The sequence below is a fragment of the Chenopodium quinoa genome, unplaced genomic scaffold (genome assembly GCF_001683475.1).
Source record: "Chenopodium quinoa cultivar QQ74 unplaced genomic scaffold, ASM168347v1, whole genome shotgun sequence".
Lineage (NCBI taxonomy): Eukaryota > Viridiplantae > Streptophyta > Magnoliopsida > Caryophyllales > Amaranthaceae > Chenopodium > Chenopodium quinoa.
In genome coordinates, this window is record NW_018743652.1 from 106782 (window position 1) to 134649 (window position 27868).

General features: G+C 33.5%; 3 protein-coding genes across 3 annotated transcripts; 1 reads left to right on the top strand and 2 right to left on the bottom strand.

The window, feature by feature from the left end:
• The first annotated feature begins 5616 nt into the window (after nt 1–5616).
• Nucleotides 5617–9124, top strand: LOC110683272 (pentatricopeptide repeat-containing protein At5g50990-like). The gene is made up of 3 exons (XM_021859619.1): nt 5617–5743; nt 6192–7892; nt 8847–9124. The coding sequence occupies exons 1-2, from the start codon at nt 5650–5652 to the stop codon at nt 7706–7708; spliced, it is 1611 nt and encodes a 536-aa protein (XP_021715311.1). The 5' UTR covers nt 5617–5649; the 3' UTR covers nt 7709–7892; nt 8847–9124.
• A 2401-nt stretch (nt 9125–11525) lies between these two features.
• LOC110683274 (random slug protein 5-like) lies at nt 11526–14361 on the bottom strand. The gene is made up of 6 exons (XM_021859621.1): nt 13569–14361; nt 12868–13132; nt 12730–12766; nt 12409–12514; nt 12052–12162; nt 11526–11879 (listed from the first exon to the last, which is right to left on the bottom strand). Exons 1-6 carry the CDS (start codon nt 13680–13682, stop codon nt 11763–11765), a joined length of 750 nt encoding a protein of 249 aa, XP_021715313.1. The 5' UTR covers nt 13683–14361; the 3' UTR covers nt 11526–11762.
• Nucleotides 14362–15042: 681 nt separating this feature from the next.
• On the bottom strand, nt 15043–17726 carry LOC110683273 (protein real-time-like). Its single transcript, XM_021859620.1, has 6 exons — nt 17418–17726; nt 16289–16553; nt 16140–16176; nt 15918–16023; nt 15687–15797; nt 15043–15513 (listed from the first exon to the last, which is right to left on the bottom strand). The coding sequence occupies exons 1-6, from the start codon at nt 17589–17591 to the stop codon at nt 15397–15399; spliced, it is 810 nt and encodes a 269-aa protein (XP_021715312.1). The 5' UTR covers nt 17592–17726; the 3' UTR covers nt 15043–15396.
• Nucleotides 17727–27868: the final 10142 nt, after the last annotated feature.

Below are 27868 nucleotides of genomic sequence, written 5' to 3' on the forward strand. Positions count from 1 at the left end.
CGGGATGTCGTTGGCATTGAACTTCTGCGGAAGAAGATCTTTGTCCACCAAGACCCCTTGTGAACTAATCCCTTGAAACTTGTAGTCGCTAGATAGCTTGCTTAGACTCTCTTGCATGAGGTACATCTGTTGTTGTTTCACAGGATCATCGATCTTAAGTGTTAGGAGCTTCAGTGCCTCAGTCACGGTAACCAGTTGGTTCCTAAGCTCATTGACTTCTTCTTGTGTTGCCATTACTGTCATAGATTTCCTCTTACGAGTTATGGGTTTGTCGAAAAGTTGGACTTGTACGAAAAGGTTGTCTTTGATTAACCGTCCTTCCTTTCTTGACCACGCGCTGTAATTTAAACCATTTTGCGTTTTAATTACTTGACTCAAATCAACCTTGACTTTACGGTTTTAAAAAAAAAGAAAAATGAAAAAAGGGTGCATATTTATGTCAAAAATGATGTATATATTTTTTAAGAACTAAGTATGGTTTTTAAAATTGGAGGATTAATATCCGACTTACCCCCCTAAAAAAATTACGGAAAAAAAACGCGCATACAAGACTCTCTTAAACATGGTCAAAGTGTGTGTATTGGTGTGTGTGTGGAGTGTAAGTGACATGCTTGGACTCTTGTGTAAGACCATGGGACTTAGTGCCTAGACTCAATTAATGACTTGACAAATTAAAGTATTATTGACAGCGAAATTTAACCGAATTAATTAGTAAACTGGTTAAATAGACACTAGGTAATGACTCGATCAATAATCCGAATTGTCATCAAAACGACAGGACTGGCGCCTCTCTTTGTAGTGTAGCGCCAGACGACAGAGCTGTCGCCAGACGCCACACAGACAATACAGAGTGGCGCTACAGTTCAAACTTTGGCGCCATTACTGGAGCTTCAATCTGAGACTGTTTTCGATGTTATTAATCAACAGGGGATGCCTAAAGTCGTACTAGGTCAATTCTGGTTAAGATATTAGACTTTATTTACTCAAATTAATTAATTAATTGATTAATTAATTAGGCAAAGTTCTTTAAGTTATTAATTTATTTAATTTTAACACAAGTCAAAAAAACGGTTAAGAAAAACAGATACCATATGCACAACAAATAATGCACAATTAGTCAAGTAGGCACGATATGATGCAATGAGTTTGCAACCTAACCATGGCTCTAGTTCTCTAAAATTCGGGATATGGGTTAGTCAATAGAGGGTCCATGGTTAATTATCCGAATGCACCGCGCGAAAGCCTAACTGTGAAGGGTTGGCGCGAGTGGATGGGACACCGCGAGTTTTAGAAAAAAAAAACTCGCTTCCATGGTTTGGTGAATTCAACAATCTCGGATGTACCCTTTGTTGCTCAGAGCGTTCAATCAGATTGATGGAGCATGAATTCCCAGAGGGTTATGTCCATATGTAGAACACATATGGGTTTCAGAAAAGTGAGAAAAACTCAATCAGGAAGTAGGATCGAACAAACAATGCGAAAAACTGGTCGAAATTAGAACGCATATTTCTGGCTCGGTATTGGAAGAATTTGGCGCCAGCAAACAGAGATTGGCTCTAAATTTTAGCTGTAGCGCCTGGCGACTTAACTGTCGTCTGGCGCTACAGTTAAAAGTCTGGCGCTAATATTCTGTTCGCTGACGCTAATTCCTACATGCCTCAGCAGCTTTCTGTGCTCGATAAAATTTTCCAGTTTCGCGCAGTGTTATTTCGGTCCTAATTGTGAAAGATATTTCTCAAATTTCCTACGTGTAAAATCCTATGTTTTAACTCATTACGGATGGTCTTTCCAATGAGATCTTTTTTATGCATATGACAATAATGTTAATCAAAATTACGCACATGAAATACTTAGAACATTTCGAGTCTCATCCACTCATTCTAAATCATTGCCGAAATAAATTTCAGGAATTAAAATAGAAATCCTCCCCAGTAGAGTCGCCAAAAAATGTAGGGAATATTTCAAGCGTTAATCCCCTAGCTTGAACCCCACTGTGATCATACACTAAAGTACGGTGGCGTCCAAAGGGAAAGAAGATAGAGCAAAAGAGTCGCCAACAAGTTTTTTAGGAACTTGTAAACCGTTCACGAGGAAAGGTTACACCCCTTAACGATCTAAGAGATCGTCAACTCCATAAGGTATTGAACCAAATAGGGTTCGGGGATGAAGGTACAAATCCAACCTAAAAGAGATTGAACCTGGCCTAATAATAGGCCTCTACTTTATTCAGATCGTATTCATGTGCGCTTTCTGACTAACATGCAATCAATAGGTTTACCCTAAACCTGTTTAATCTATGTTGGTTGAATATTAATGCACAAATAAACTATTATTGGCGATCACTTGAATTATAATCATATTAACCCTAAATAAGATTATTAATTATCTTATTAAGCGTGATTACAAGTACAAATTCCCTTTAAACATGCATAAAAGATGTGATCAAGCAATAACAATAAATATAATCAAGCAACATAATAATAAATAAATAATAAAAATAATCATAATCAAAACAATAATCAACATCATGTTAATAATAAAGCATAATAATAGCAAGATCCTAGGCATGATACTAACAAGATTAATAACAAACCCTAGCATGTTACTAAGCAACAAAAAATCATATATTTAGCCGTAACATGATACTAACAATCATAAATATTAGGAAGAACATAGGAAGTATCGTACTTTTAATCATACTTGGATATTAAAGTTACCCTAGACATGATACTAGGAATATCATAATAACCTAAGCATGATTTCTTATATCATAAAATCAATAAAACAATTAAAGCACTTACTTGGATGCCTCGTACCTCTTTCTAATAACAAAATACACGCATTAGTAACTTCAAGAAAAATAATAATTAAAACAATTAAATTAAATAATTGAAAGAGAGATTTGGGACCAAACCCTCAGAAATTAAAACCTTTCACGTCTAGGGCGAAGGCAACTTCGAATATGGCTAGGTGTATCTAAATCTAATGAATGCGGAATTTTTGTATTTGAGAGAAGGCTAGTTTAGAAAAGAGAGAGAGAGAGAGAGAGTAATCAAGAAAATCTTGATGAAAGTAGGTGAATCAAAACGGAGTTTTTAGGAGACTATTCATAGAAAAAATAAGCCTAAAAGATAAAACATCAAAAACAGAGTTCTAACGCAAAAAGCCAGATTAGCGCCAAACGCTGACCTTAGCGCCTGGCGCTGACTAAGAAATTGACGTGTTTTCTTAAAATCAAATAGAAATTGCCGTACAGGAGGATAAAATCGTATTTTCCTCAAAAACGTTCTTTTATTCTGATTAAAACTCTAAAAAAAGTCAACAAAAGTCAATTTATCAATGCTAATTGAATTAGGAATGAAAAGAACCTTCTAGAAGAATCTAGAAGACTAAAACCATTCCTAATTGCATTAGGAATGATAAATCCATATTAGGCCCTCTTCTAAATCATTGGGCCGCATATAAGGCTCAAACCGGGCCCAGTTCAGTAATTTGGCCATAACTTCCTCAATATTCATAATTGGGCTTATAATATATCGTTGGAAAGCTCTTTTCAAGCCCCATCCAACTACACTACTATTGGACCCATATCATGGACCAACCAAACTAGATTGGCTGTTTTCTTAAAATAGGTTTTCAAAAACAGAGAGAAGAGAAAAGAAATTAAAACTATCCGCAACACTAAACTTTCCACACTTTCACCTCATTCGATTATGATTCGACGTGAAAGGCACTCATCACTGGATTTGGTTTTGGGGAGACAAAAATGGGTGTCTACAGTGGTAATCTGAGCATTTATTTAATTTAAGGGGTGGTAATTTAAAATAAAAAATTAAACAGGTGGTTAGTTCGAAAATTGTTACATTTTTGGGTGGTAATTTAAAAATTTTCCTTTTAAAAAAAATGAAATGTTGGGGATTTTGAGTGCTATATTGAATTGTTGATAAAGTAATTGTATACTCGTGCTAATGCATGTCATATGTTATACTACGTACCAAAAAAAAAAGTGAAATGTTAGTAGTAGTCCCTTGGGGAAAAAAAACAAAAAGGATATAGTGAATGGGGTAGTTATTGTTTTTTAAAAATTGATAAAAAATATATACTCTACAATGAGGTTTTGGAGGCTCCTCATTCACTTACTCTGCATTTATATACTTCTTGTGTTCTTTTTTACTTAACATGTTTCTTTTATCACGCTTGTCAATGCAAAACTTTAGCGATCAATAACTTTAATTCTTCATAAGTAAAAAATATAAAAGTTTTATATTACGATAGTACTTATTGAGACGAATTTAAAAAAGATATAATATAAATATATTTTTACTTACATATTATTCACAAAAGACGGTCAAAGGAGAGGTGGTGAATAGTGTAAAAGTCAAAGCGGGTCAAGTAAAAAAGAACGGAGGAAGTATTAGATTTTATTTTATTTGGCATCCAAACAACTTACACCTCATGCTTTCTTTTTTTCTCTCTCTAGCTTTTAGAGAGAGATAGTTCCCTCTAGGATTTTCCCTTGGGAGGGTTTTTCCTAGCCTCTTTTGCTAGGGTTTTTTCTTTGTTTTTTCTTCAATCCTTCCCTACTTTTCTTCATCTCCTTCATTCTTGATTTTTATTTGTGAATTTTGTAGGAGCTTCCACTGGTTTTTACCGATAGAAAGCCCCAAAATCTCTTTAATTGCTTTCAATAAAAAGATACCATCCTTAAGATGGTGTTCATGGTAGGGGTTTTAATTATTTGTTTATTGAAGAATGAAGATCAAAGGTTTTGCAATTTCTACTGGAATTTAGAAGATCACGGAAGGATATTCATCCAAAAAATTATGCATCTACAGATCTTATGCCGAATTAGAGCGAACTCACAGATTGTATTGCTTCGAATGAAGTTTTTTTGTTAAGGCTATTATCAATCGATTATGCGATGTTATTTTAAGGTTTTATATGTTTTTGTTGGAATTTTAAATTTCTCAAAAATTGATTGTAAGTGTCGTTTGACTATTTTATAAATGCAATCTTTAATCTTCCAGTAAAAAAAAAAAAAAAAAAAATAAAAAAACAACTTCCACCTCTCTTAACTTCCACTATTATTTTTCTTAATAACACCCAACTACAAAAAAAAAACTACCTATTTATTATATATCGAGTATTATATATATATATATACTAGGATAAGGCCAGTCACACATTACTTCGTGCGTCGCTCTATATTATGTCTACTATAAGTATATCTAGTACTCCGTACTCGACAAGGAAATAATCCAAATAGCTTATCACGAATATACCGAGTATTATATATATATATATATCAACTTCATGTACTACCTCCGTTTCTTATTAGTCGTAACTTTGGAATATTTTATATCTCACAAATAATACTCAGAGTTGCAACTAATAAGAAACAGAGGTAGTATTTGAAATATAATTTTATTATATATTGAGAACTTTATAAAATTCAATTTCACTTTTTTAAAATATAATTTTGTTATTAGATTTTTTTTATATATCCCGTGCATTTTGCACGAGTACACCCTAGTAATTTACACCCTAGTAATTTCAATTGCGGAGTATTCCGTGCAAATTACAAAACAACCCTTGTATCGTTCGAATTTAAAAACTACCCAGAACTAAAACAGGAGGAAATGTTTTAACATGCCGACGCTTCACCAGAACACTAGGATGTGCCTCTCTCTCCTCTTTTCTCGTCGCTTTTCTTCACCCCTTCCTGCCGCTGCCACTGCAACAGGTCTATTTTCTTCATCAATCAATCTTTTTTTTTTCTTTTTATTATAATTAATGGGAAATTGATGATTTTTAATTGCTGAATTGATATAGACAAAAAAAATGCAAAAAATGGTCACTTCTTGTTTGTTTACTGCCTTCTACAAACAAATGCTGATTACAACTGAATATCAACACTTTATAGTATATTTTAATTTGATTGGGTATTGTTGGAAATGCATTGTTTCATCGTTTAAAGCTTACCAATTAGTTGCAATAATCAAATTTTAAGTATATGTTGATGTTTTGTAAGTATATGTTGAGACACATCTTACAAAATCATGCATGATTATGTTTTTTTTAAGTATAAATCATCAAACATAGTCCAATTAGAGTGTGTAAATAGTGTCCTAATATTTCTAAATTAAGTATATTCATGGCAAGTTGAATATGGTTATCCATTTTTTCCCCAGATTTTCAAATGCTTAAATGTGTTCTTGATGACTGTAAAACCGCCTTGGATTCGAAAGCAGTACTTGAAACCCATGTCAAGATTGTTAAATTAGGATTTGGCATGGACTATTCGCTCGTATCTCATATGTTGCTGACTTATATTGATTGTGGGAAGCTTGATTTTGCCCGCCGCCTTCTAGATGAAACCCCATGTTGGAATGCTGATTTAATTACCGGGAATATAATGATATCAAGGTTTATGAAGAATGGAGATGTTGAAGCTGCCAAAAGGGTGTTTTTTAACATGCCTTTAAAAGATGTTGTCTCATGGAATTCCTTGATTGGTGGTTGTGTTAAAAATTCTAGAGTAGAGGAGGCATTAAGAATGTTTAAGGATATGTGCTTATTGGGTGTTGAGCCGGATGAGTTTACATTTTCTTCTGTTATTGCTGGGTGTGCACGGCTTGGAGCTCTTGACCATGCTTTATGGATACATAATCTCTTGATCGAGAAGGAAATTGCATTGAATGACATTTTACTGTCTGCAATTATAGATATGTATGCAAAATGTGGGAAAATAGAAATAGCAAAAGAAATTTTTGATGGTTGCAAAAGCAGTAGTGTGTCTGTTTGGAATTCGATGATTACTGGCCTGGCTGTTCATGGTCTTGCCACTGATGCTATTTATGTATTCTCTCGAATGGAAGAGGAAAATATTTTTCCTGATAGTATAACATTTCTTGGAATTTTAGTTGCATGTAGTCATTGTGGTTTAGTTGAGCTGGGAAAGAAATATTTTGACATGATGAATAGAAAATACTCTATAGAGCCAGAACTTGAGCATTATGGAACAATGGTTGATATTTTAGGTCGTGCTGGACGACTAGATGAAGCTTATGCCACCATCAGAGCAATGTCAATGAAACCTGATGTGGTAATATGGAAGGCACTTCTCAGTGCTTGTAGAACTTACAGAAATGCACCACTAGGTGAAATTGCCATTAGAAATATATCATCCCTTGATGGTGGTGATTATGTATTGCTGTCAAACACATATTGTTCTTTAAACAAGTGGAGCAGCTCTGCAAACATGAGAGAGGAGATGAAAAGGGAGGGGATCCACAAGGATCATGGAAAAAGTTGGATTGAATTAGCGGGGATCATACACCATTTTAAGGCAGGTAATCAGGCACACCCTGAAATGGAGGCAATATACAAGATTATGAAACAATTGATTAAAAGAGCCAAGTTAGGGGGTTATGTTCCTGCAACAGACTTGGTTTTGATGGATGTTTCAGAGGAGGAAAAGGAGGAGAATTTGATTTTCCACAGTGAGAAATTAGCATTAGCTTTTGGAGTACTTAAAACTAGTCCGAGAACGGAAATTCGAATTACAAAGAACTTACGAACTTGCTATGACTGTCATTCTTGGTTTAAAATAGTTTCAAGGATGTTGGCAAGGGTGATCATTGTCAGGGATCGTGTCCGATTTCACAAGTTTGAAGCTGGTTCTTGTTCGTGTGGGGACTACTGGTGAGTGTTCAACAAGTTCTAATGAACGTATGAAACTTCCTTCATACATGAGGCTGTTTCCTAGTGAGGATATACACCGCTGACAAAATTAGATTGGTAAGCTGATAGATCAGCTAAAGCTAGAGAGAAGAAAATTGATCAAATAGTTTGTGTTGTTCTGCTTCAAGTTTGGATATGAAGTAATGAAGGTATTCCACTTATGTTGAATCTGTTTTTGTCTGTTTCTTCTTCCATTAACCCCTCTTTGTAAGTCTTTGTTGGTCAATGTTAGAAGAAGAATATGCATGTCCAAGTATGTGAAACTTAGTTAGTTATAATTCCAAGGTTATATTTGAAGAAATAAATGAAACTTAGTTATTCTTACAACTTTCAAGGTTCTACTGTACTCGGGTAATAAATTTCCATATTGCCCATCCTTTTTTAAAAAAATAAAATAAAATAAAATAAAATTCTTGGTCAGTTTTCTGTGCCAATAATTTGAATATTCTGAGGCACTAGTCTGTGGACCAGATAATTAGTTGTAATTATACACTCCAAAGTAACTTTTACCTTTGTCGGAAACCACTTAAACAATATGTAAGTGATTATAGTCAATTATCATTCATTGTCTTTTATAGTATCTGTGGCTTATAGTAGAACAAAGTAAATTCACGAACAATTAGAAGAACTAGTAAGATGTATCTACATGTTTGAAATTTGATGACCATGAACTTGTTTGGGTTTAGATTTGGCACAACGAACTGAACATGTTTGGTTATTAGTTCAATTAGGGAGTATGTTGTTATGTGATCAAGATTTTTTTCTAGGTTATAATGTTGTGTTCCTTGTGTAGCCTTTAGAATGCAGAATTGCAGAAAAAGTGTACATGTTTCTTTTAATCACATGCCTTTCACGTACAAGATATAGGAGAATTGGATTTGGAAAGTCTGCAGCTAGTCAGCTACTAATCTTATTCTCGCAATTAATTAGTTTGTCTTAGTTTGATTGAGTGTTAGTTGATCCATTTTAGACTTTATTCCAGGAGCTTCTCTGTCAGTGGCTGTGCTCGGCTGCCTATGAATCTATAATGTCATTTTTTTTTCTCTTGAACTACTTTTTAAATTTTCTTTTTTAGGTGGTGACTTTGAATTTCTGCTCTGCAGGTGCTGTATTAGTCAATCTTACATTTTTACTGCTGCCATGCTTCTAAGTGTCCTCCTCAAGGTTGGTGCCTTAAATTGCAATTTGGATTTGTAGTCATCTAAAGATGTGACCTGGATATTTTTTTTCTCACAAGCTTGTTGAGTGCACGGTGTTCTTCTACATTGTCAATTGATTGTTATCTACCTTGTGTCTGATGCTTTTGTTGAATGAAATCGATTGGTTCTATGATATAGTGATATACTTTGCTGTCCTTCCATACATAAATGGAACATGGAACTAAAACACTGACCTATGTCTCTATATGTGGGTTACTATACTGTCGCCTGTAGAGATCATGGAAAGAGTAGGAATCCACCCATATCTATATGTGAGTTACAATGTTGCACCTTATGTGGTTGGTTTATTAAAGGTTTAATTGCTGGTGTTCCATATCAATTTCTTGGCTCTCAAGGATGCTGAGCAAATGCATGTTCCTACCTCTGCAAGTTCCTGACTTTCTTACTTAGTCGGGCCAGTTATATCCTAAAATTGTGCCCAATGCAGCTTTTGAGTTAAGGTATCTGCTGGTAGACTTTGTAAAACTTTCCAACTGAGATGTTGGTATAGAAGGATTTTTCTCTTAGTTGTTTGTCATGGTTGATGGATTTTGAGGTCAAAGCTCAAGTTTGATAATTTTAATGAATCTGTTTTTGAGTGAGTCTTACTGTAATGTAAAAGAAAGGGGATAGATTTCAGCTACGACTCCTACGAGCATTGCATCGAGTTACATATTTAAAGAGGCTGTGAGCTGCTAGTAATATTGGAGTTACCAAATAAGTTTATGTTGTGTTAATTCTCAATCGAGCAGTGAAACCAGGATGACCTTTCCTTTTTTTTCATTGTGGGTTGACAACTTTCCATTTTCTACCCTGCTTGCACATGCAGATGAACTATGCTGCTTCTAAGAATCTATGGATCCCTGGGCTGGGTCATCCTTTGGATGCTATGGCTGGACTTAAATATTGAAGTTATTTTGGAAAAGGGAGGTGCCAAGGTGGGTCTTGGACTCATGGCTGACTCGTACAGCAGTCTTGTTTCCAATTGGTGTGGAATAGCAGATTTGGAAACTTTTCCCTGACCAATTTAGAGGCACAACACAAATGACCTAATATCTTATTAATTTTTTTTATTTCTAGTGAACTTCTGCTATTTAAAATTTGTTTAAATGCTCATAACTTAACCTGCCAGTACATACATGGGTAGAAACGGTGGTAGAGCAAGTTTAGCCCCAAGTCTTAAGACTTGGGGTGACATCATCATTTTGAGTCTTGAGATTTATACTTAAGACTTTTCCCATTTTTCTTCAAAAATCTCAAGCAATTCTCAATTTGAGTCTTGAAATTTCAAGACTCAACTTAAGACTTGAGATTGGGACCCACTTCACTTTTATCTTTATTATCTTTTTTTTTTTTTTTTTACACTTTTCTACATATAATATGTCAAATAATTAAGTCTTAGGGCTAAAGTGATAAATTTGTGTAAGTCTTAGTGAGTCTTAACAAGAATTTGTTGACATCATTTTCAGTAGGGACCACCAAAAATGATGTCACATCCAAGCCTTAAGACTTGGGGCTAAACTTGCTCTAAACATGGTCTGCTAGTAATATTATGTTTGAATGCTGTCGCTTAATCTGTTAATTCCTTGTATATACTCTAGGTAAACCATATATTCCCTAGCAAGCTTTAACTTGGAGTGTATTATGTGACAGAAAATTTTGTTATTTAAGTAGAGTACAGTTTTACCTTGGCTTCGCTGTGGGTTTCACAGAATAAAATAGGATAATCAGAATTTTTTTTATTGGTTCTACTAGCTTTAATTTGAAACATACTTGGAATGTTTCTTGCTTATTCAAGCCTATAACACTCAGGTAGTGACTTTATGTATTCAGTGTTATCATGATGTGATTGGTTTTTTCTGAATAGCTTATGTGATGCTTGTTTGTCTGTTTGATTCTCAAATAAGCATTCCGGATTTAGAGTATCCCAAATTGACCTTAGCTAAAGCATATCACATGGGATGGTATGACGGTACCTAAATCTTTGGGGTGTTGAACCTAATCCACAAACTATGAACTGTAGGGATTCTGAATGGAGATTTATTTGGTTTCGAGTTTCTTGGTCATGGTTGTTAGCGAGCCATATCTATGTGTCCTTTTGACAGTTTCCATGTGCCCGCCATGTACAATGCCGGGATATCAGGAATTGGGGGGAGAGTTTGGTTTCCTGTATCAAGGAATTTAGCATAAACTTGGTACAGAATGTCAATTTTGAACTCATTGAATATCAGTTTATCTGAAACTTAGATTGGCATTTAATTTGTAGAGCATGTATTACTATTACTATTACTATGAAATTCGAGGAAGCCCCAGTTAATCTCTGCGATAAACAAAATTTGTTTATCACGTGGCATTTTGGTAAATAAATCAACAACTTTATCCAGTCATCATCTCTGTAGGACCCACTTTTATGGAAAAAAATGTTGATTTATTTACAAAATTGCCATGTGATAAACAAATTTTGTTAATCTCAGAGATTAACTTGTATTTACCCATGAAATTCATTGCGATTTGGAGAATGGTATCTCTGTTTAGAAGTAGTAAGATTTATTCCTTTCTGGTGATGGTAATAACATGAGCATAGCATGCAAATAGTGTATATATTAATAATTTGTCATCATACAGACTTTGGTTACTCATAATTTAACAATAGCTAAACACGTAACAATTGTGGATTCTGCCTGCGAATCTAATGAATACACATTTTTCCAGATATGATCAACGGGAGTGATCAGAAAGGTAGAATCACACTGACTGAGTTCTTTTGACAGCAGTGGATTCTAAAGGGTGTCCTTGTGGCTTTGCAGTGCTACAGTATCTTCAAGCATCTTGAATGGGCACTATCGGCAGTTTGCCTCCATATATGTCTGGAAGTTGGCTCTCCTCAATGTCTTCTAGCATGGTCGATTTCATCTGTTTTTTCTCCACAAATTCTATCTGCAACAGTGTGAAAAATAGTGATTGTTTCTCACATGGAATAATATGTAAGTCATACCCTCATGGTCTCATCCTTTACGTTCATGAGATTTAAAACCATTCCTTTACCCAAAACCAAATAAAGAAAGAAAAATAAATAAATATAGAGGGCAAAGTGCTTTCGAGAACTCACTTTGGTCTTGGTGTTGTCATCGATGAAGGGGTAGATAACCTTCCATACCGCCATAAAGATTTTTGGTGCGTGCACTATGCATAGCTTCCCTAATCTTTCTGGGTAGCAATCCTGGAACACACCCATAGCACATTATTTTCTTTCTGCGATATAGTTCCTTTTTTTTTTTTTTTTTTTTTGTGTCATTATTCATCTGTGAGTAGTTTGTGACAAACGTGCCATTGCCACAAATTCTAGGAGTCAAATGATCATTGAATTATAATCTTTCCCCTCTGATTTCTCTCAAGGGGCTCTTATTAGGAATATGATCATAGTGTTTGTAAACATAGGCCTAAATGCAACTAAAACTGCATTTACCTGCAAAATAGAGAGCGCCCCAAGATATCCTCGGATGTCACTGTTGGAGTATCCCCAGCCCTGAAGATCACCTATAGCAAGAAACTTTTCCTGTCCAGCAGGCATCCTGTTTTATAGTTACCTATATATTAGCTACGCGGCTATAAACATCAATGAATGACACACTTAACCACAATTATCTCCGAAATCTGCTGTAGTAGTCTAGGATTTGGGATGGCCTAAAACATATGAGATTAACAGAAAGCATTTTAATGAAAATGACCTCACTAAAATGCATTGTATACTTCAATTCGTATACAAGAATGAAAACGAGAGAGGTACCTTGCGCATAATGTGTCAAGAGTATACACAACAAGACCTGTTCAGAAACCCACCAGAGAAGTATGTTTAGATCAGAAACTAACTTTTCTGTAGATTGTTGCAGCTTAAGTAGTAATAGTTAAACAGTAAGATACATACGCTTAAACTCATCAAGACCCCCTGATTTGGAATTTTGGTAGTGCCGACCTGCAAACGCAACCACAATAGGGCGTCCTTTCTTGTCTACACCTCCTAGATGAATTTTGTTATGGGAAAGGTCATACTGTATCTCTTCCTTTGTGACACAACCTTTTGGTAAAAATGTCTTCCTCCATTTCAAATACTTTAGGAACATGGCACCCGCCTTCTCCACATTTAGATCACGAGCTCTTAGAAATCTTCTCAACATCAAGTCATCTACTTCCTGGTTTGCACATCAGAAACCCTTCAGTTTTGTACAAACATTATTGTTTTTGTAATACATAAATAAAGTCACTAATGGTAAATGACATAGACGAGATTCAATCTCGGCTCTTGAGTACAACCCCAAGAATACAACACATAGTTTTGTGATGTATATTGTAGCAATACTTATTTTTTTTGTGATCTTGAATCTTGATGAATAGTTTAATTAGTTCGACTTCTGAATTTTTAATGTCAGAGATTTTATAAAGATCAGTACTAGTAATGTATTATAAGGCTTAATGTTATGGAGGACAATTAGCTAGAGTAGCATCACTAGCATGAGCTCTAACACGAAATGCTTATTAAAGCACACAAGTTCATATGAGATCTTCCCTAGTTAATTCATCTTTCTTGTTGGGGAAGGGAAGATTGAGCAAAAAAGTAGAGTAGAAAACCTTAGAAGAGGGATCTCGGCTTTCGACGAAAACTCTCATCAGGGAGAGCTTATGTTGCTCTGCTGTGTCGTCCTTGCTTTCTATTCCATTACTCGCATGATCTGTTTCTGCCATCCTCACTTTCTCTATTTTCTCTCTCTTTTGTGTTTCTAAGTTGCTGAATAGTGATTATGGAAGAATGGTTAAACGATAGCAATAACGATAACAATATTGTGACAGCAGAAAGAAATGACCGACCCAAAAATTATCAACCCAGAATAAATGACCAACTTTATGTGTTGATGTTGTTGTGTATGGTTTTTGATAGGTAGGGTGCGATAAATGAATCACCGGGGTGTATTCGTGTAGGATCTAATTTGCGTCTATTAATGGCTAGGGCCAGTGGGGTTTGATCTTACAACCTCGATTGATATACAAACCTTTATGACTACAGAAGTTTTGAAAAATCATTCATGTCTTATTATTGGTCATACCAACTACTTGATATCTTGAATTCATTTTCCCACCGGTTTTGGTGGAGGTGATTGTTTTGTGGAAGATGAGAGAGATTGGAAACTTGAGATCTTGGTTAGCTAATAGCTATATAAAAGCGTTGATTTTTTTTTTTTTTTTTTGATGGGTCGTCAGAAAAGTTGATATTTAATTGTTTGTATTTATTTAGGTATTATAATATTCAACCAACTAGCTGTATTTATTGACTGCATGTGTATGGCGTGGACAAATGACAAGTCGTGACCACACTTCATTGACACCAAAATCTTTCATTGGTATTTTGTATGAATATGATCCTTTGGAAAAATAATGCAACTCTTTCATGACGTTTTAAACTAACAAACCATATGAAGCCAATGCCAACCTAGTTAGTTTGTTATCAGTCTTGTAGGAGCTGTAGTTTGTTTTTTTTTTGGTGAAGGGGAGCTGTAGTTTGTTTTCGTCTATGTTATTCAGATTCGGCTAGAAGTGTCAAACATAGATACTACCTCCGTTACAGGTTATGTGCAACAATTAGACATTTTCCCTTTCTGCTTTATGTCAAATCGTTGCACATAAGCTGTAACGGAGGTAGTACGTCACTCGTGTCTAGTGTCCAAATTAGTCGAGGTGAAATGAATAGATGGAATAACATAGATTTGCAACAACAAATTCTGCAGCGAAGGAACGAGGGGAAAAGAGGAGAGGGGAGGTGAAGCAAGGTTTTTCTTTCAAATCTTTCCAATTTTGAACGGATTTATCTTACGTAGTTATAGAGTGGATATAAATAGGCCTCACTCTCAGAGCTAATCAAACTTGGCTCGGTCCATGATCAGCTCTATTCTCTAGCATTTTTTTGTTGTCCGAGTACCAAATTGAGACCAGAATAACGGAAATGGACCCTTATCCTCCCAATCCCTTCTCTTTCAATCTTTTTAATAGAATGAACAAGTAGTTGGGTTCACTTCTTTTTCAGGCAATTAATGAATGAAGATATACAAGATCACGAATAAAGTTTGTGAATATGAATAATTGCATAAGTAGTCTGAAACTTTGGCAGCAAAGTGATGGAATATGCCATCTAAACTAATAGACAATGATCACTTCCTAGTGATAATATTACACGAGTCAGTGATGGAGTAGTACGATGGATATCTTATACAATCACAAAGCCCTAGTATATCATAATTCAACATGAACTACAGAGGTTTATGCTATTGATTCTTCCGGCTACTTGTATTTGCGTGGGAGTGTTAAGAGGTACTATCCGTGGTGCAGGAATCATTTCAAATTTTTTGAAAATTTGTTTCCTGAATATCATCTGTTTCTGTGTCTCGCTCAGTTATACTAATTACTGTCAGGCATCTTGAATAGGTACCAGCGGTAGTTTGCCTCCATATATGTCAGGGAGCTGGCTCTCGTCAATGTGTTCAAGCAAGGTTGATTTCAGGTGCCGATTCTCCACAAATACCATCTGCAAAGTGCGAAAATGGTAATTTTAATTAACAGATGAAATATTTCATATGAGCTATACTTCTTAATTTCTATAGCAAAATTTGTTCTTTATGTTCGGAAGTTTTTTAATGCATGTTTGTATAACTAGCAAACTACATTAGAACACTGACTTATAAGACAATTTTGAATTACCTTAGTCTTAGTTTTTGCATCTATGAAAGGGCAGATGATCTTCCACACTGTCATAAAGATTCTTGGGGCGTGTACTATCAACATCTTCCCCAATCTTTCTGGGTAACATTCCTGCAATAAACACAAGCATTGAAGCGTCAATACATTGTTTTAGTCTGAAAGTAACGAGGGAATATGTTGATCAAATTGTCAGTATGTATGCCTATGCCTGAGTTGCATAATTGCATATACCTGCAGTAGAGTGAGAACCCCTATGTATGCACGGACATCACTGTTAGAATATCCCCATCCTTGAAGATCAGCAATACCCAGATACTTTTCCTGTCCAGGCGGTATCCTGGTATAGTAATCAGATACAATGTTGCAGTTTAGTCAGGCAGTAAACATTATTTGATTGCACAACTACAACGGAAAGGATTAAGGACTGTCATATGAGATTGCGTAGAGCATAACCTTGAGCATATCTTGTCAAGACTGTAAACACAGAATCCTGTAAAACCAACGAAACCAGAACAAGCTGCTTAGAACTTTGCCAAAGTTGCATAGTATTGCAGAAGATTGAAAAACTGTGTTTTCGCAGATAATATGAGTAAGTAACATACGCTTGAAGTCATCAAGACCTCCTGGTTTGGGATTTTGGAAATGTTTACTTCCCAAGACAACGTTAATTGGGCGGCCTTGCTTATCAAAGCCTTGCAGAAACATTTTTTTGTGGCCGAGATCATACTCTATCTCCTTCTCTGAGATAAAGCCATTGGGTACAAATGTCCTCCTCCATTTGAGATACCTCAAGAACAACCCTGCTGCTTTCTCCACATCTAGGTCGCGGGCTCTTAAGAATCTCCTCAACATCAAGTCATCCGCCTCCTGATGCATACATTGTTAAGTTATGGACTACATAACTATGTGTATATTGACAAACAAGTGCAATTTTACTAGGCATTGTTGTAATGCAATCGTGTGTGCGAGTCTACCACTAACTGTGCAAATTAAGGTTCTAAACTTCTCCGGTGAGCTTAAAATCGAGAATGTTGGTAATTATTGAGATAGTTTTAGAAGTTTAAGGATCATTAAGCGATATTTAATAAATACAGTAGTAGCTTGGAGATTATTTTGGCTTCTACTTCATTTGATGCGTTTAATTTACTTGACTATTCTTAACCTGCATTTAGTAGTTGAAAATTTACTTTTGTCTTACTCATTTACTACTAGGCTAGATCATGGCCTAAAATGGTCCCCGGCTTGGTGCCGAGGCCCATTCTTAACCATGTTCACTTTATCTAACACCAAATACAAGATTAAAATTATTTTTACTGATTAAAACTAAATCTAGCGCGATGATTTCTCATAAGCAATCATAACTAAAAAATGTAATACGCTGTCGATTAGTTTAGTTGGTTCAAATCAAAATAGCTAGTAAAGAATAAAAAGTTAACAGATTCACTTAGTCACGTGCTGTCTTCTTCCGGGTTTGGTGGCTGGTTATGAACAAAATTATAGGGTATTTGAATGTTATCCTTGAACAATTTTGCCATGATTTCCCCTTTTGTCTTTGTTAATAATTTTTATTCCTTTTGCATATAAATTAATCATGAACCTCTACTTACACTATATCACATAGAATAACACACTCGACAATATATAATTCCGATCATAATGATAGACTAAGCTTTGAATCATACGACCACTTAAAATTACCGAAGATGTTACACAAATAAGTTCGATACTAACCTTAGCCAAGGGATCTCGACGATCAACAAGGGTTCTCATAAGAGAGACTTTATGTTGCTCCATAGAATTATCCTTGATTTCTTTGCCACTATTATTATTATAATTTTGATGAACTCTCTCTGATTTAATTTCTGGGATCTCATCATCATGTATTATTGCTTCATGGGTCTGCATTTCTTTGTTAGTTAATCTCTCTCTAAGTTTCTCTCTCAATTAAATTACCACAAAATATATAGAGAGAGAAAGTGAGGGAGATAGGGGAAAAGAACGGCAATAATATCAGCCAACCATATGGGCTTAACAGAAATTTACGGCACTGACTTGACTTAAGTAGTTTGTACAATTAGAAAGTGTTGATTGTGTTTGTGGACCTTTATTATATTTCAATTTTTGGGACTACTTTTAAATTGCCGGCTTTATTAGGGGTGAGCGTAGCAGGGTACTTTGTAAAAATTTAACGATCCAGGACCGAAACTTGTTCAGTAGGTTCCTAAAAATTGGGAGCCGGAACTGGAATCGGGTTCCGATTCTGGTTCTAAAACAGTGTATCCTGTCTTTCAAAGTAAGCTTAATAGTTACTTGATTGTTTAGAATATTTAATATAAAATTACAAATACTTATATTAACTAGGGCAGCTAACGCGCGCGATGCGCGCTCAATAGCTAGCCATATCAAAAATCTTTTTCGATTTTTTTTATTTCAAGGAAATCTCTTTCAATTCGATTTAACCTTATATCAGAAATTTAGTTCTTGATAACTTATTAATGAGAAAAATATATAAACAAATATATTAAGGGGTATAAATTATTCCATGCACTATTCTTAATTTTTTTTTTTTAAAAAAAGTATTCATTATTAATGACAGTGAATAAATAGTCTAGATGGTATAATTGTCCAAACACTATTCATTACATAAAATTATACACATTAATGAGGGTATATATGTAAATACACATTTTGAAGGGCATAATTGGCATAATACTATTCATAAGTGTAATCTTGTACTTTTTATAAGGTAGGGATACCATTAATTAAACCTTTAAGAGTAAGATGAAAAATGAATAAGAGGAGGGAGAGAGATAGGTGGCGGCTTTTATACAATTTTGATATAGGGCTTTTAGACTTGGGCTTAAATGATAGGTTCCGGTTTCATATATCCTATATGGAACCTATACTAACAGGGTATTCTACAGGTTTCGGGTCCAAAATTTTATTACCCGAAACCGGAAATTGTTGCAACAGGTTCCCAATTTTATTACCTAGAACCAGAACCTGATCTACTGGTTCTGAGCAGGTTCTGGTTCCAGGTCGGGGTACCCTGAATTTTTACTCACCCCAACTCCCCCAGGCTTTACTATTTTTTTTTTAAAATTGCGTTATAGGAATTGGGTACAAGTTTTTTGGTGGTGAGAAAAAGAATGAGATAGAAAGGTAAAACTACAAGATTGCCCATGTGAGGTACATATAAACTAAAAAAATCAAGGGTTAAAAGTACGGCTATTATTGATATTTGTAGTGTGAACATAATATGGACTATTTGTTTTCCAAAAATAGAAATAATGCAATATATGTGATATTTTTTTAAAAGACAAGTGGTGCAATATTAAAAATACGGAAAAAGTAGTACTTAAGGTTACAAACTCACAAATTAAGGCTTAGTCGTTTCCTCTCTATTTTTTTCTTTCCAGGGTTCTTCATAAAAAGTGTTTTATAGGCTAGAAATAGCCAAATTTAGAGTTCTCTTTAGTTTCTTTATGTGTTTTGTTATTGAATTAAATAGATCTACACTTTTTGAAGGTAGTAAGTACCCATATTATAGGTTTGAGTGTAATAAGTGCTCCTATGGTGGGCTTTGTTCTAGTTTTATTTTTGTTTTTTGAGTTTCGTATGGTAGAAGTGGTTTCATGGGTAAAGATTTGTGCGGGATCGAGAAAGAGATTAATCTTTCTATTGCAATCAGATGAATCAAACATAATTTTTTTTCACAACTACAATAGATCGATATATTCTCAAAAACGTTGTAAATCACAACTGTATAAAAAGAGGGTATGATTGCATCAAAAAAATAAAATAAAAAGAGGGTATGAATAATGTACGATTTGCCATAATGACCGTAGCCCTGCTGAAAGAATGTTTTTATTTGATTCAATTGTCGTATATTTATTAGATTTAAATCTCTTTATAAATGTCATATGACTTTTTATTTATAAATCAATTTTTATTTAAAAAAAAAAAAAAAAAAAAAAAAAAAAAAAAAAAAAAACTCACAAATTAAAATGGACACCCATGTATTATTGGCCTAATCCTAATCCTTAAATGCCTAAGTGGAGGAAGTACTGAAGGAGGTTAGTTATGTATGGGGAAATACATAACATAGCAATAATGTAAATAAATTGCAACTTTTATGTAACGGTATGTGATAATGGAGGGAAAATGAGGTGAATTGCTGTTCGTCGCTCTCATTTTACACAGTAACGCTCCCATTTTGACTTGAATGGCCAAATATGCCCTTTATGCAAGTTGTAATATAAAAAATAGACTTTCTTCCCTTCATTTACATCTATATTTAGTATTTAAAAACTATAACCAAGAAAAACACATGTCTCTATCCTATTACACTTCAATATCTTTTTCTCTAACCTAAATGCCACATGTCTTCTTACACTATTAATTATTTTTTATTACACTATATTTCTTTAATTCTTTCATTAAAATTATATGCTTCATCTTCTATGTACACTTCATCTTCATCTCCCCTCTTCAATTTAACCTTTTGCTTTTCTCTCTTTAATTTTAACCCCTCCCCTTTATTTAATCCCCATTTTCAATTACAATACCAAAAATTAAATTTCTTAATCATATATTTTGATCACACATTATAACCATAATGGCTTATTGATATATCCTAATTCATCTTTCAATGCAATTTTTTATGAATAACCCGTGCATTGCACGGGTCAATAGGCTAGTTTTACATAATAACGGTCCCCTCAAAGTAGTACACCGTGAATCCCGAGCCCACGACATCGGTCCCCACGACCTTCAAACCAAATCGGTCCCCACGACCTTTAAACCAAATCGGTCCCCACGACCACCTTAATTCGTTTTCTTTTTAAATTAATCATCAAGTTTTTACCGACGGGTCTTGGATGATGGACGACTGGAACATTCGTATGCCGGAGAATGCATCGGAACATTCTGTAAGTTTTTTTTTTAATTTTCTGAAAATGGGACATCCGTCCAAAATTTCCGGATGTCCCATGGTGGATCCGCCTGAATTTTCCGGATCCACCATGGAACATCCGGAAATTTTGGGCGGATCTAGACTTTCGCCTAAAATCTTCGGATGTTTCATGGTGGATCCGGAAATTTCAGGCGGACCCACCATGAGACATCCGGAAATTTTAGGCGGATGTCCCATTTTTCAGTTTTTTATTATTATTATTATTATTATTATTATTATTATTATTATTATTATTATTATTATTATTATATTAATTAGTAATTATGTTAGGGTATTGTTGTTTTATTATTTATTTCAGATTTAAATTTGTAGAGAGATAAAATGAGAGTGAATGAGGTTAGAGAGTGAAATATGTGACTCGTTGAGTAGAAACTCCGTAATTATATGCTAGGGGTAGAAAAGGAAATTCCTTATAAAAATGGAAGCGTTAGTATGTAATTTGCGAGCGACGTTTAACAACTTGTACGGTAAAAATATATAACGGTGTAGGACCCATAGCTGAATAAAAAATAAATGGAGAAGGGCCCATTAGTTGATAAAACAAATCTAAAAATAATTTATTTATTTATTTTTTTTATCTCCTCTCTTTTCACTATATTACTCCCCTCTCTCTCCTCAATCTATCTCCTCAATTAAAGCAATTTCTGAGTTCTTCTTCAATGAAGCAACTTCTGAGCTTTCTCCTCCGTTGAACCAGCTTTATAGGTTATGAATCTCAAAAAAAAAAATATTAATTAATTACTTCGCTATTTTTTGCTCTATTTTTTTTTTAAAAAAAAATATGAATTCACATTTTTTTTTCTTTAATTATTTCACTATTTTTTTGCTCTACTTTTCATATGATTAATTTAGAATTCCTTCAATTAAATCCTAAATCCCCTAAAATTGAAAGGATCTTATCAATTAAATCACAATGAGTAAGCTATTTCACTTTAATCGCTATTATAAGTTGAATTTTCCTTGATTTTCTTACTCTAAAAAATGAAATTGCCCTACTTCGTTATAAATCATTGTTTATTTATTTGGTTTTTAGCAGCGAAGATGGCTCCTTTCTAGGCCGTGAAAATTTTAGGTTGACCTTAATTACTAAGGTTGATAAATGATAATAATGTTCATACTCTTTTTTTTAATTACTACGTAGCTTTTATGTCTACTATAGGGTTAGATGGACTTCTTAATAGTTAATATATTAATTTCCTAGTGTTTATTAACTGCTTTAATTATTGAACTAGTGATGCGGAGTTAACTAATTCACTTGCCAACCTTAAAAGAACATATGCACACTAAAAATTAAGAACTTAACAATACGAATCTAACAAGATCCTACATGACTATATTATAAATATATGCACGCTAAAATATTAGATATGGAAATTGTTAAATTGATATGAATCTAACAAGATCCTACATGACTATATTTTTAGTTAACTATAAATCATTAAAGCTAGTCAAAGTGAAACGCGTGAATAACGTAAAAGTCAAACTGTTGCAAGTATAAAAAAAATAGAGGAAGTATATATGCAACTATATACTACAAGGATTTCGTTAAAGGTCTTTAGGGTACTACTAAAAAACATCTTTATAATTTTCAACTGTATAATAAAAGGGTTTCGCTAAAGGTTCCTAGGATACTACTACTAGGGAGTCAAGGGTATTTGTTTATCTTTTTTAAAAAAGATTATCTAAAATGACTTGAAAATTTTCAAAAATATAACATTGAGTACTTACAAAATTAATAGAATCAACTTTAACTTCTTCGAAATATGTAGCTATTTATAGTTAATGAATGGTGATGATGATCGAGAATATGCTTGATAATAAAATATACTTGTGTCGTTATCCGTATCATCAATCATCACACAAGTATCATTGATAGCTTCAAATTAAGTTTACATGGAGCTCCTAACCTTATCAAATCATCTTACAGATTTCATCCTACAGTCACATTAAATAAGCGTAACCGGTGTCAAGCTTCAAAGGTTACTGCTCCGATCAAATCCTCTGTTTTTTTAAGAAAAAAATCACGACTCTATTTCATGTGCTTCATGGAATTCTCTCCCTTGATTTAAGCTTCCTCTCTTTTAATCTGGGCTTTCTCTCACTTCATCCTAAAGGGCGTCAGATTTTCATAACAACCTAACAATCGAATTACATAAATTAATGATTTTGAATTTTCGATCAAATTGGAGGTCGAACATTGCTATGAACACAACCAGTTATAAATTTCAATGTGAATCAAACAAAACATATGGCAGTAGAAAAAGATTGTCACAAAAGGGTGTGTGGTGCGTTTTTGTGGGCGAATAGAAGCCATTGATGGGATTCAACCATTGATGTTATATATATACTTTGAAATTTTCATTAATATATTACAGTTTTAACCTGCAATGTTACACTATAACATTAATAAATAAATAAATCACAATTGATCGACACAACAACAAGGAGTCAGTAGCTACACCAAGCAGCAACATCTTCTAGCACATCAACATCTGTAATAATTTGCGCATAATTATTTTTTTTACTTAATCTACTCAAACATCTGTACTAACCTTTGTTAATTTTATCAAATTTCAGCATAAAAAAAAACAAAGAAAGTAAAAGGATGAACCTTCCCTTCAATTTAAAAAAAAAAAATTAAATAAAAGAGAACCAAGAAATTTTCAAAGAGAGAGAAAGAAAGTAACTTGAAAAATCGAAGAGAGAGAAATAAACAAAAGATCAGGCAAATCAAAGAAAGGGGGCAAAAAGTTAGAAATGGAAGACATAAAAAATATTTTTCATATAACGGGACTACTGTTCATAGGACCCACAACAAAACGGGTTGCACATGTGGCAAATTTCAAATTGGTTGAGTAATTACTGACAAGCCCCTCGTTATGTATTTCATGGTACATCACAAACCTCCCTTTGGAAGGCCTCATGATCCGTCCCACGAGGCCATGGCAAAATCTCCACAGCTCAGGTAAGTAGGTAACTACTTTCAAACTACCAACTTCACAGCTCCACCTCATCCACATAAGCTACCGTCCACCCTAAACCATACCCCCTTTGTTTTTTTATAAGCTAGAGTTGGGATTTTATTCTATTCATATGTCATTATTGAGTTTTTTTTTTTTTTTTTTTTTTTTTTTTTTTTTTTTTTTTTTTTTTTTACGAATATATAATATATAAATATGATAATATAATATGTTATTGGATTTTTCATAATGTCTACTTTTATAGATTTTTTTTCATAATTTTTACTAATCTCTAATTAAAAATATTGATGGTCAGAGTTGTATCTCGACAAATGTGCAAATCCAACTTAAGCTTTTGAGTTATGAAAAAAAAATAAAAAAAAAACGAAGAAAATACCTATTAGTGTCCGGTTGTCCCACCATGTACCGTACCCATTAACTCTACTTGTACACATAATTTGAGTAGGGTTGTCAAAAGCTGACATGACACGATATGATACAAAATACTAGTAAGTGGGTTTGGGTCAAGAACATTTACGAGGCGTTTGGCAATAGGGATAGGGATGATGAGGATAAGAAGGTAGGATAAGGATAAGGAATTATTAGGTAGGATAAGAATAAAATTATGATTTTCATTGTTTGGAATGAGTTGGGAATAAAATTGGGATAAGTAGCATATTTACTTAACTATCCTTACTAATTTTTCTCCTCTCTCCTCTTCCTTCCCTTTCATTAAGGGCAAATTTGTCTTCACCTTTTAATTTCTATCCCCAAACCTTATACTTGTCCCCCATTGTTATAGGAATAGAGGGATAAGCCCCAAATCAGTCTCCATCCCTTTTATATGGAATAACTTATATCCCCTCAAACAAACAAGGGATGATGGGACATGAGGGATTATATAAATCCTTATCCCACCAATAATCCCCACAAACAAACATGCTATTAAGTAATTGGGTCGACACGAACCCGACACGAAATTAAATGGGTTAAGTTTGGGTTGAAATTTTCAATCCAAAATCGACATGCATAACACGATTATATTAATGGGTTAAACGTCTAGCCGTTAATTTGAATCCAACATGCTTAACTTGTCTATTGAATTAGTAAAGATAATTGGCTTTTTTTTTAATGTCAATTTTACAAACCTTCCTAATTAATGTAGTATATATATATATATATTAGTACAAACTTTTAGTGGGTAAACTTTTTGGTTTCAGAGGACAAATTTTACTACTATTTCAATTTTAAGTCTTCTATATTCTCTTATATGAATTAATAAAGTAAATGGGTAGAAGGTTACTTAGGTAACTCGTTTAATAAGCGGATTAGGTTTGGGTTAAGGATTTTCAACCCTTTAATAAATGGGTTAGGTTTGGGTCAAGGGTTTATCAACCCGTTTAATATTGACACGAACACGAACCCAATATGACACGACCCGTTTGACAGCCCTAAATTTGAGTCATGGTTCTTTATAAAAAAACTACTTGTAAATTTATTTATTTTTTGAAAAAGTTCCAAATGACACTAATTTGAATATATCTTATATTTTTTTTTTGAAAAAAAGTTCCAAAGAACACTAATTTTCATTAATTTAAGTCATATGACATCTACAATTAATGATTGAATATATCTTTTAAGATTGAATAATTTTTATTGAAAGTTTTTTTTTTGTTATTAAACCAAATTAGTTAGCTCATTCGAAGGACAAGGTTTTATTTGTGTTTAATTTGGTCTCTGGTTGTGCGGGGCTACTATTGATTATGGCTCGGATTCGGGTTACGGAATCAACACAAGAATTTTCTTTCTCACAAAATTGCGAAGCGGCGACGGATCAACTCAAAAAGTTGTATGAGACAACGAACCGAGAATGTGATGAATTATTATATTTATATTTTTGGATTCTTAGCCCTTCCCCGATTAATTCTTGTTTGGTTTTGCTAAATTCGTTTTCATTATCGTTAATTGTCAATTGTAGATGTCGTATGACTATTATTAATGAAATTTAATGTCCTTTAGGACTTCATTCAAAAAAAAAAAAAAAAAAAACAAATTAGTTAGCTCAAATTTGCTGAATTGAATTTGTCAAAATTTCTTTTTTTTTTTTTCCTCAAAATCCAAAATTTATACAAGTTGAATAGAGTTTATATGAGAAGTACGTTAGTTGACGTTGGCATTGCAAATCAATAGCTCATTAGCTCTTATTTTTAACTTGACACTAGTTTTTGGACCCGAGTGATGCCCCAAATTATTACATGAAACTAAGTGATCATTATTATACATTGTAATTTATAATTTAATTTTCTTTGAATGAATTTGTGTTTTTTTACAAAATAATTTAAACCATGTGGTTCTGGTATACATATATAAGAATCAATCTCAGCCCTTTATTAGTTTTGATCTAACTATCTAAAATGATGCCTTATTAATGACAATTCTGTAATTTTGAGGAGTTCATATTTAAAACATAAAAAAAAAGGATTTTTTAACTTTTACCACCAAAAAAATCACGAAATTGTTTTTTACTACCAAAATTTTTAAAAGTTTTATTTTACCACCATAAAAAAAAATAAAAATTGTTTTTTACCACCTTTTGTCAAAAACCTAACGGAATATTCTAAATTCTTCGATTTTTTTTTTCCAAACACATCATATTTAGGGGTTTTGAGGGGCATTGTGGCCCTATGGGTCCAATCTGAGGTCGGAATCGACAAAAAATGATCGGAAATGCCTTTTTTGTGCGTTTAAAAATACCTCGGTTTGCGTGAAACACGCAAAACGAGGCATTTTCCATCATTTTTTGTCAATTCCGACTTCAAATTGACCCCATAGGACCAAAATGCCCCCCTAAACCTATGAACAACATGTTTTGCGCACGAAAATCGAAAAGTTTTTCTTTAAACCGTTAAATTTAACGGTTTTCTTGACGGTAGGTGGTAAAAAACAATTTTTAGTTTTTTTGGTGCTAAAATACAACTTTTAAAATTTTTGGTAGTGAAAAACAATTTCGTGATTTTTTTTTGTGGTAAAAGTCAAAAAATCCAAAAAAAAATTTAGAACACAGAATAAAATTTAGAACATAGGGAAAATTTAAGCTCAAAAAATAATTTAGAACATAGAAAAAAAATTTAGAACATAAGCTGAAAAAATAATTTAGAACATAAGCTGAAAAAATAATTTAGAACATAGGAACAAATTTAGAAGATAAGTCGAAAAAAAAAAAATCGAACCATAGCTACAAACATAGTTACTTAACCATCTAAGCCAATCATAAACTATGTTATAAACATTAAAATAAATGTATATTATTGATAATCACAAGGTCTAATTAAAGTAGTAACCGGTGCAACGCCCGGGCTACATACTAGTTGTCTTTAAGAGAAGAACTATTGTGTTGTGTTCGTTGCACTACATCACTATTTTAGTTAAATCTTGTGATTATATGTATTTAATATTTACGAAGTCCTTTTTTTCCTTTTTTAATTAGACATTGTGTTTTGCAATATTACACAGTTATTTTCATGTCTGTAACATGGTTGATAATTGGCTTAAATGGTTAAATAACCATATTCCTATAAGAGGTTGGCTATGCAAATCTCGTCATCCTTATGTTTTTATATGGAGCAGTGTTGGTTGATTGGGTGACGTGGTATAATGAGTAAGATTGATCGAGTGGTGATGTGACATAATGAGATGTTGAGTATGTGACATTGTATAATAAAAAGGGTCTACATAACAGACGTTAAGAATGCCTTTTAATATATTAGTATTAATATATTGTACGACAATATCATTTGATAAGTTCGAATTACTAGTGATAAATGCTACCTGACATATCTATTAGTAATTTTTTTCTTAAAAAAAAAAGTTAAAAATTTGAAAACATACATTAAGATTAAGGATCTGTTCTCTTGAGCTTAATTTTAGTTCAGTTCAGCCCCAATCAGTTCAATTCAATTCAGTTCATTTCTTAATTTCAGCTCTATTCAGTTTTATATACTACCTCCGGTCCAAATTACTCGCAACTTTGGAATATTTTATATCTCACAAATAATACCCCAAAGTTGCGAGTAATTTGGACCGGAGGTAATAGTTGTTTTCAGTAAATCAGAACGGGCCCTAAGTTGGTTTAATAACCCTTAAAAATTTTGTTAAAGTCAAAATATTTATTTTTATACATTAGTAAAAAGAAATGGTCAAAATACGGTGTACAATTAGTCTAAAAGTCAAAATATTGTATATAAAAG

Coding starts and splice junctions, on each gene's coding strand:
- LOC110683272 (XM_021859619.1), top strand. CDS start 5,650: ATGCCGACGCTTCACCAGAACACTAGGATGTGCCTCTCTCTCCTCTTT. Junction 5,744..6,191: donor TGCCGCTGCCACTGCAACAG/GTCTATTTTCTT, acceptor TTTTTTCCCCAG/ATTTTCAAATGCTTAAATGT.
- LOC110683274 (XM_021859621.1), bottom strand. CDS start 13,682: ATGGCAGAAACAGATCATGCGAGTAATGGAATAGAAAGCAAGGACGAC. Junction 12,515..12,729: donor CTTGACACATTATGCGCAAG/GTACCTCTCTCG, acceptor ACTATAAAACAG/GATGCCTGCTGGACAGGAAA. Junction 11,880..12,051: donor ATGACAACACCAAGACCAAA/GTGAGTTCTCGA, acceptor ACACTGTTGCAG/ATAGAATTTGTGGAGAAAAA.
- LOC110683273 (XM_021859620.1), bottom strand. CDS start 17,591: ATGCAGACCCATGAAGCAATAATACATGATGATGAGATCCCAGAAATT. Junction 16,177..16,288: donor AGGTCTTGATGACTTCAAGC/GTATGTTACTTA, acceptor TTGGTTTTACAG/GATTCTGTGTTTACAGTCTT. Junction 15,514..15,686: donor ATGCAAAAACTAAGACTAAG/GTAATTCAAAAT, acceptor CGCACTTTGCAG/ATGGTATTTGTGGAGAATCG.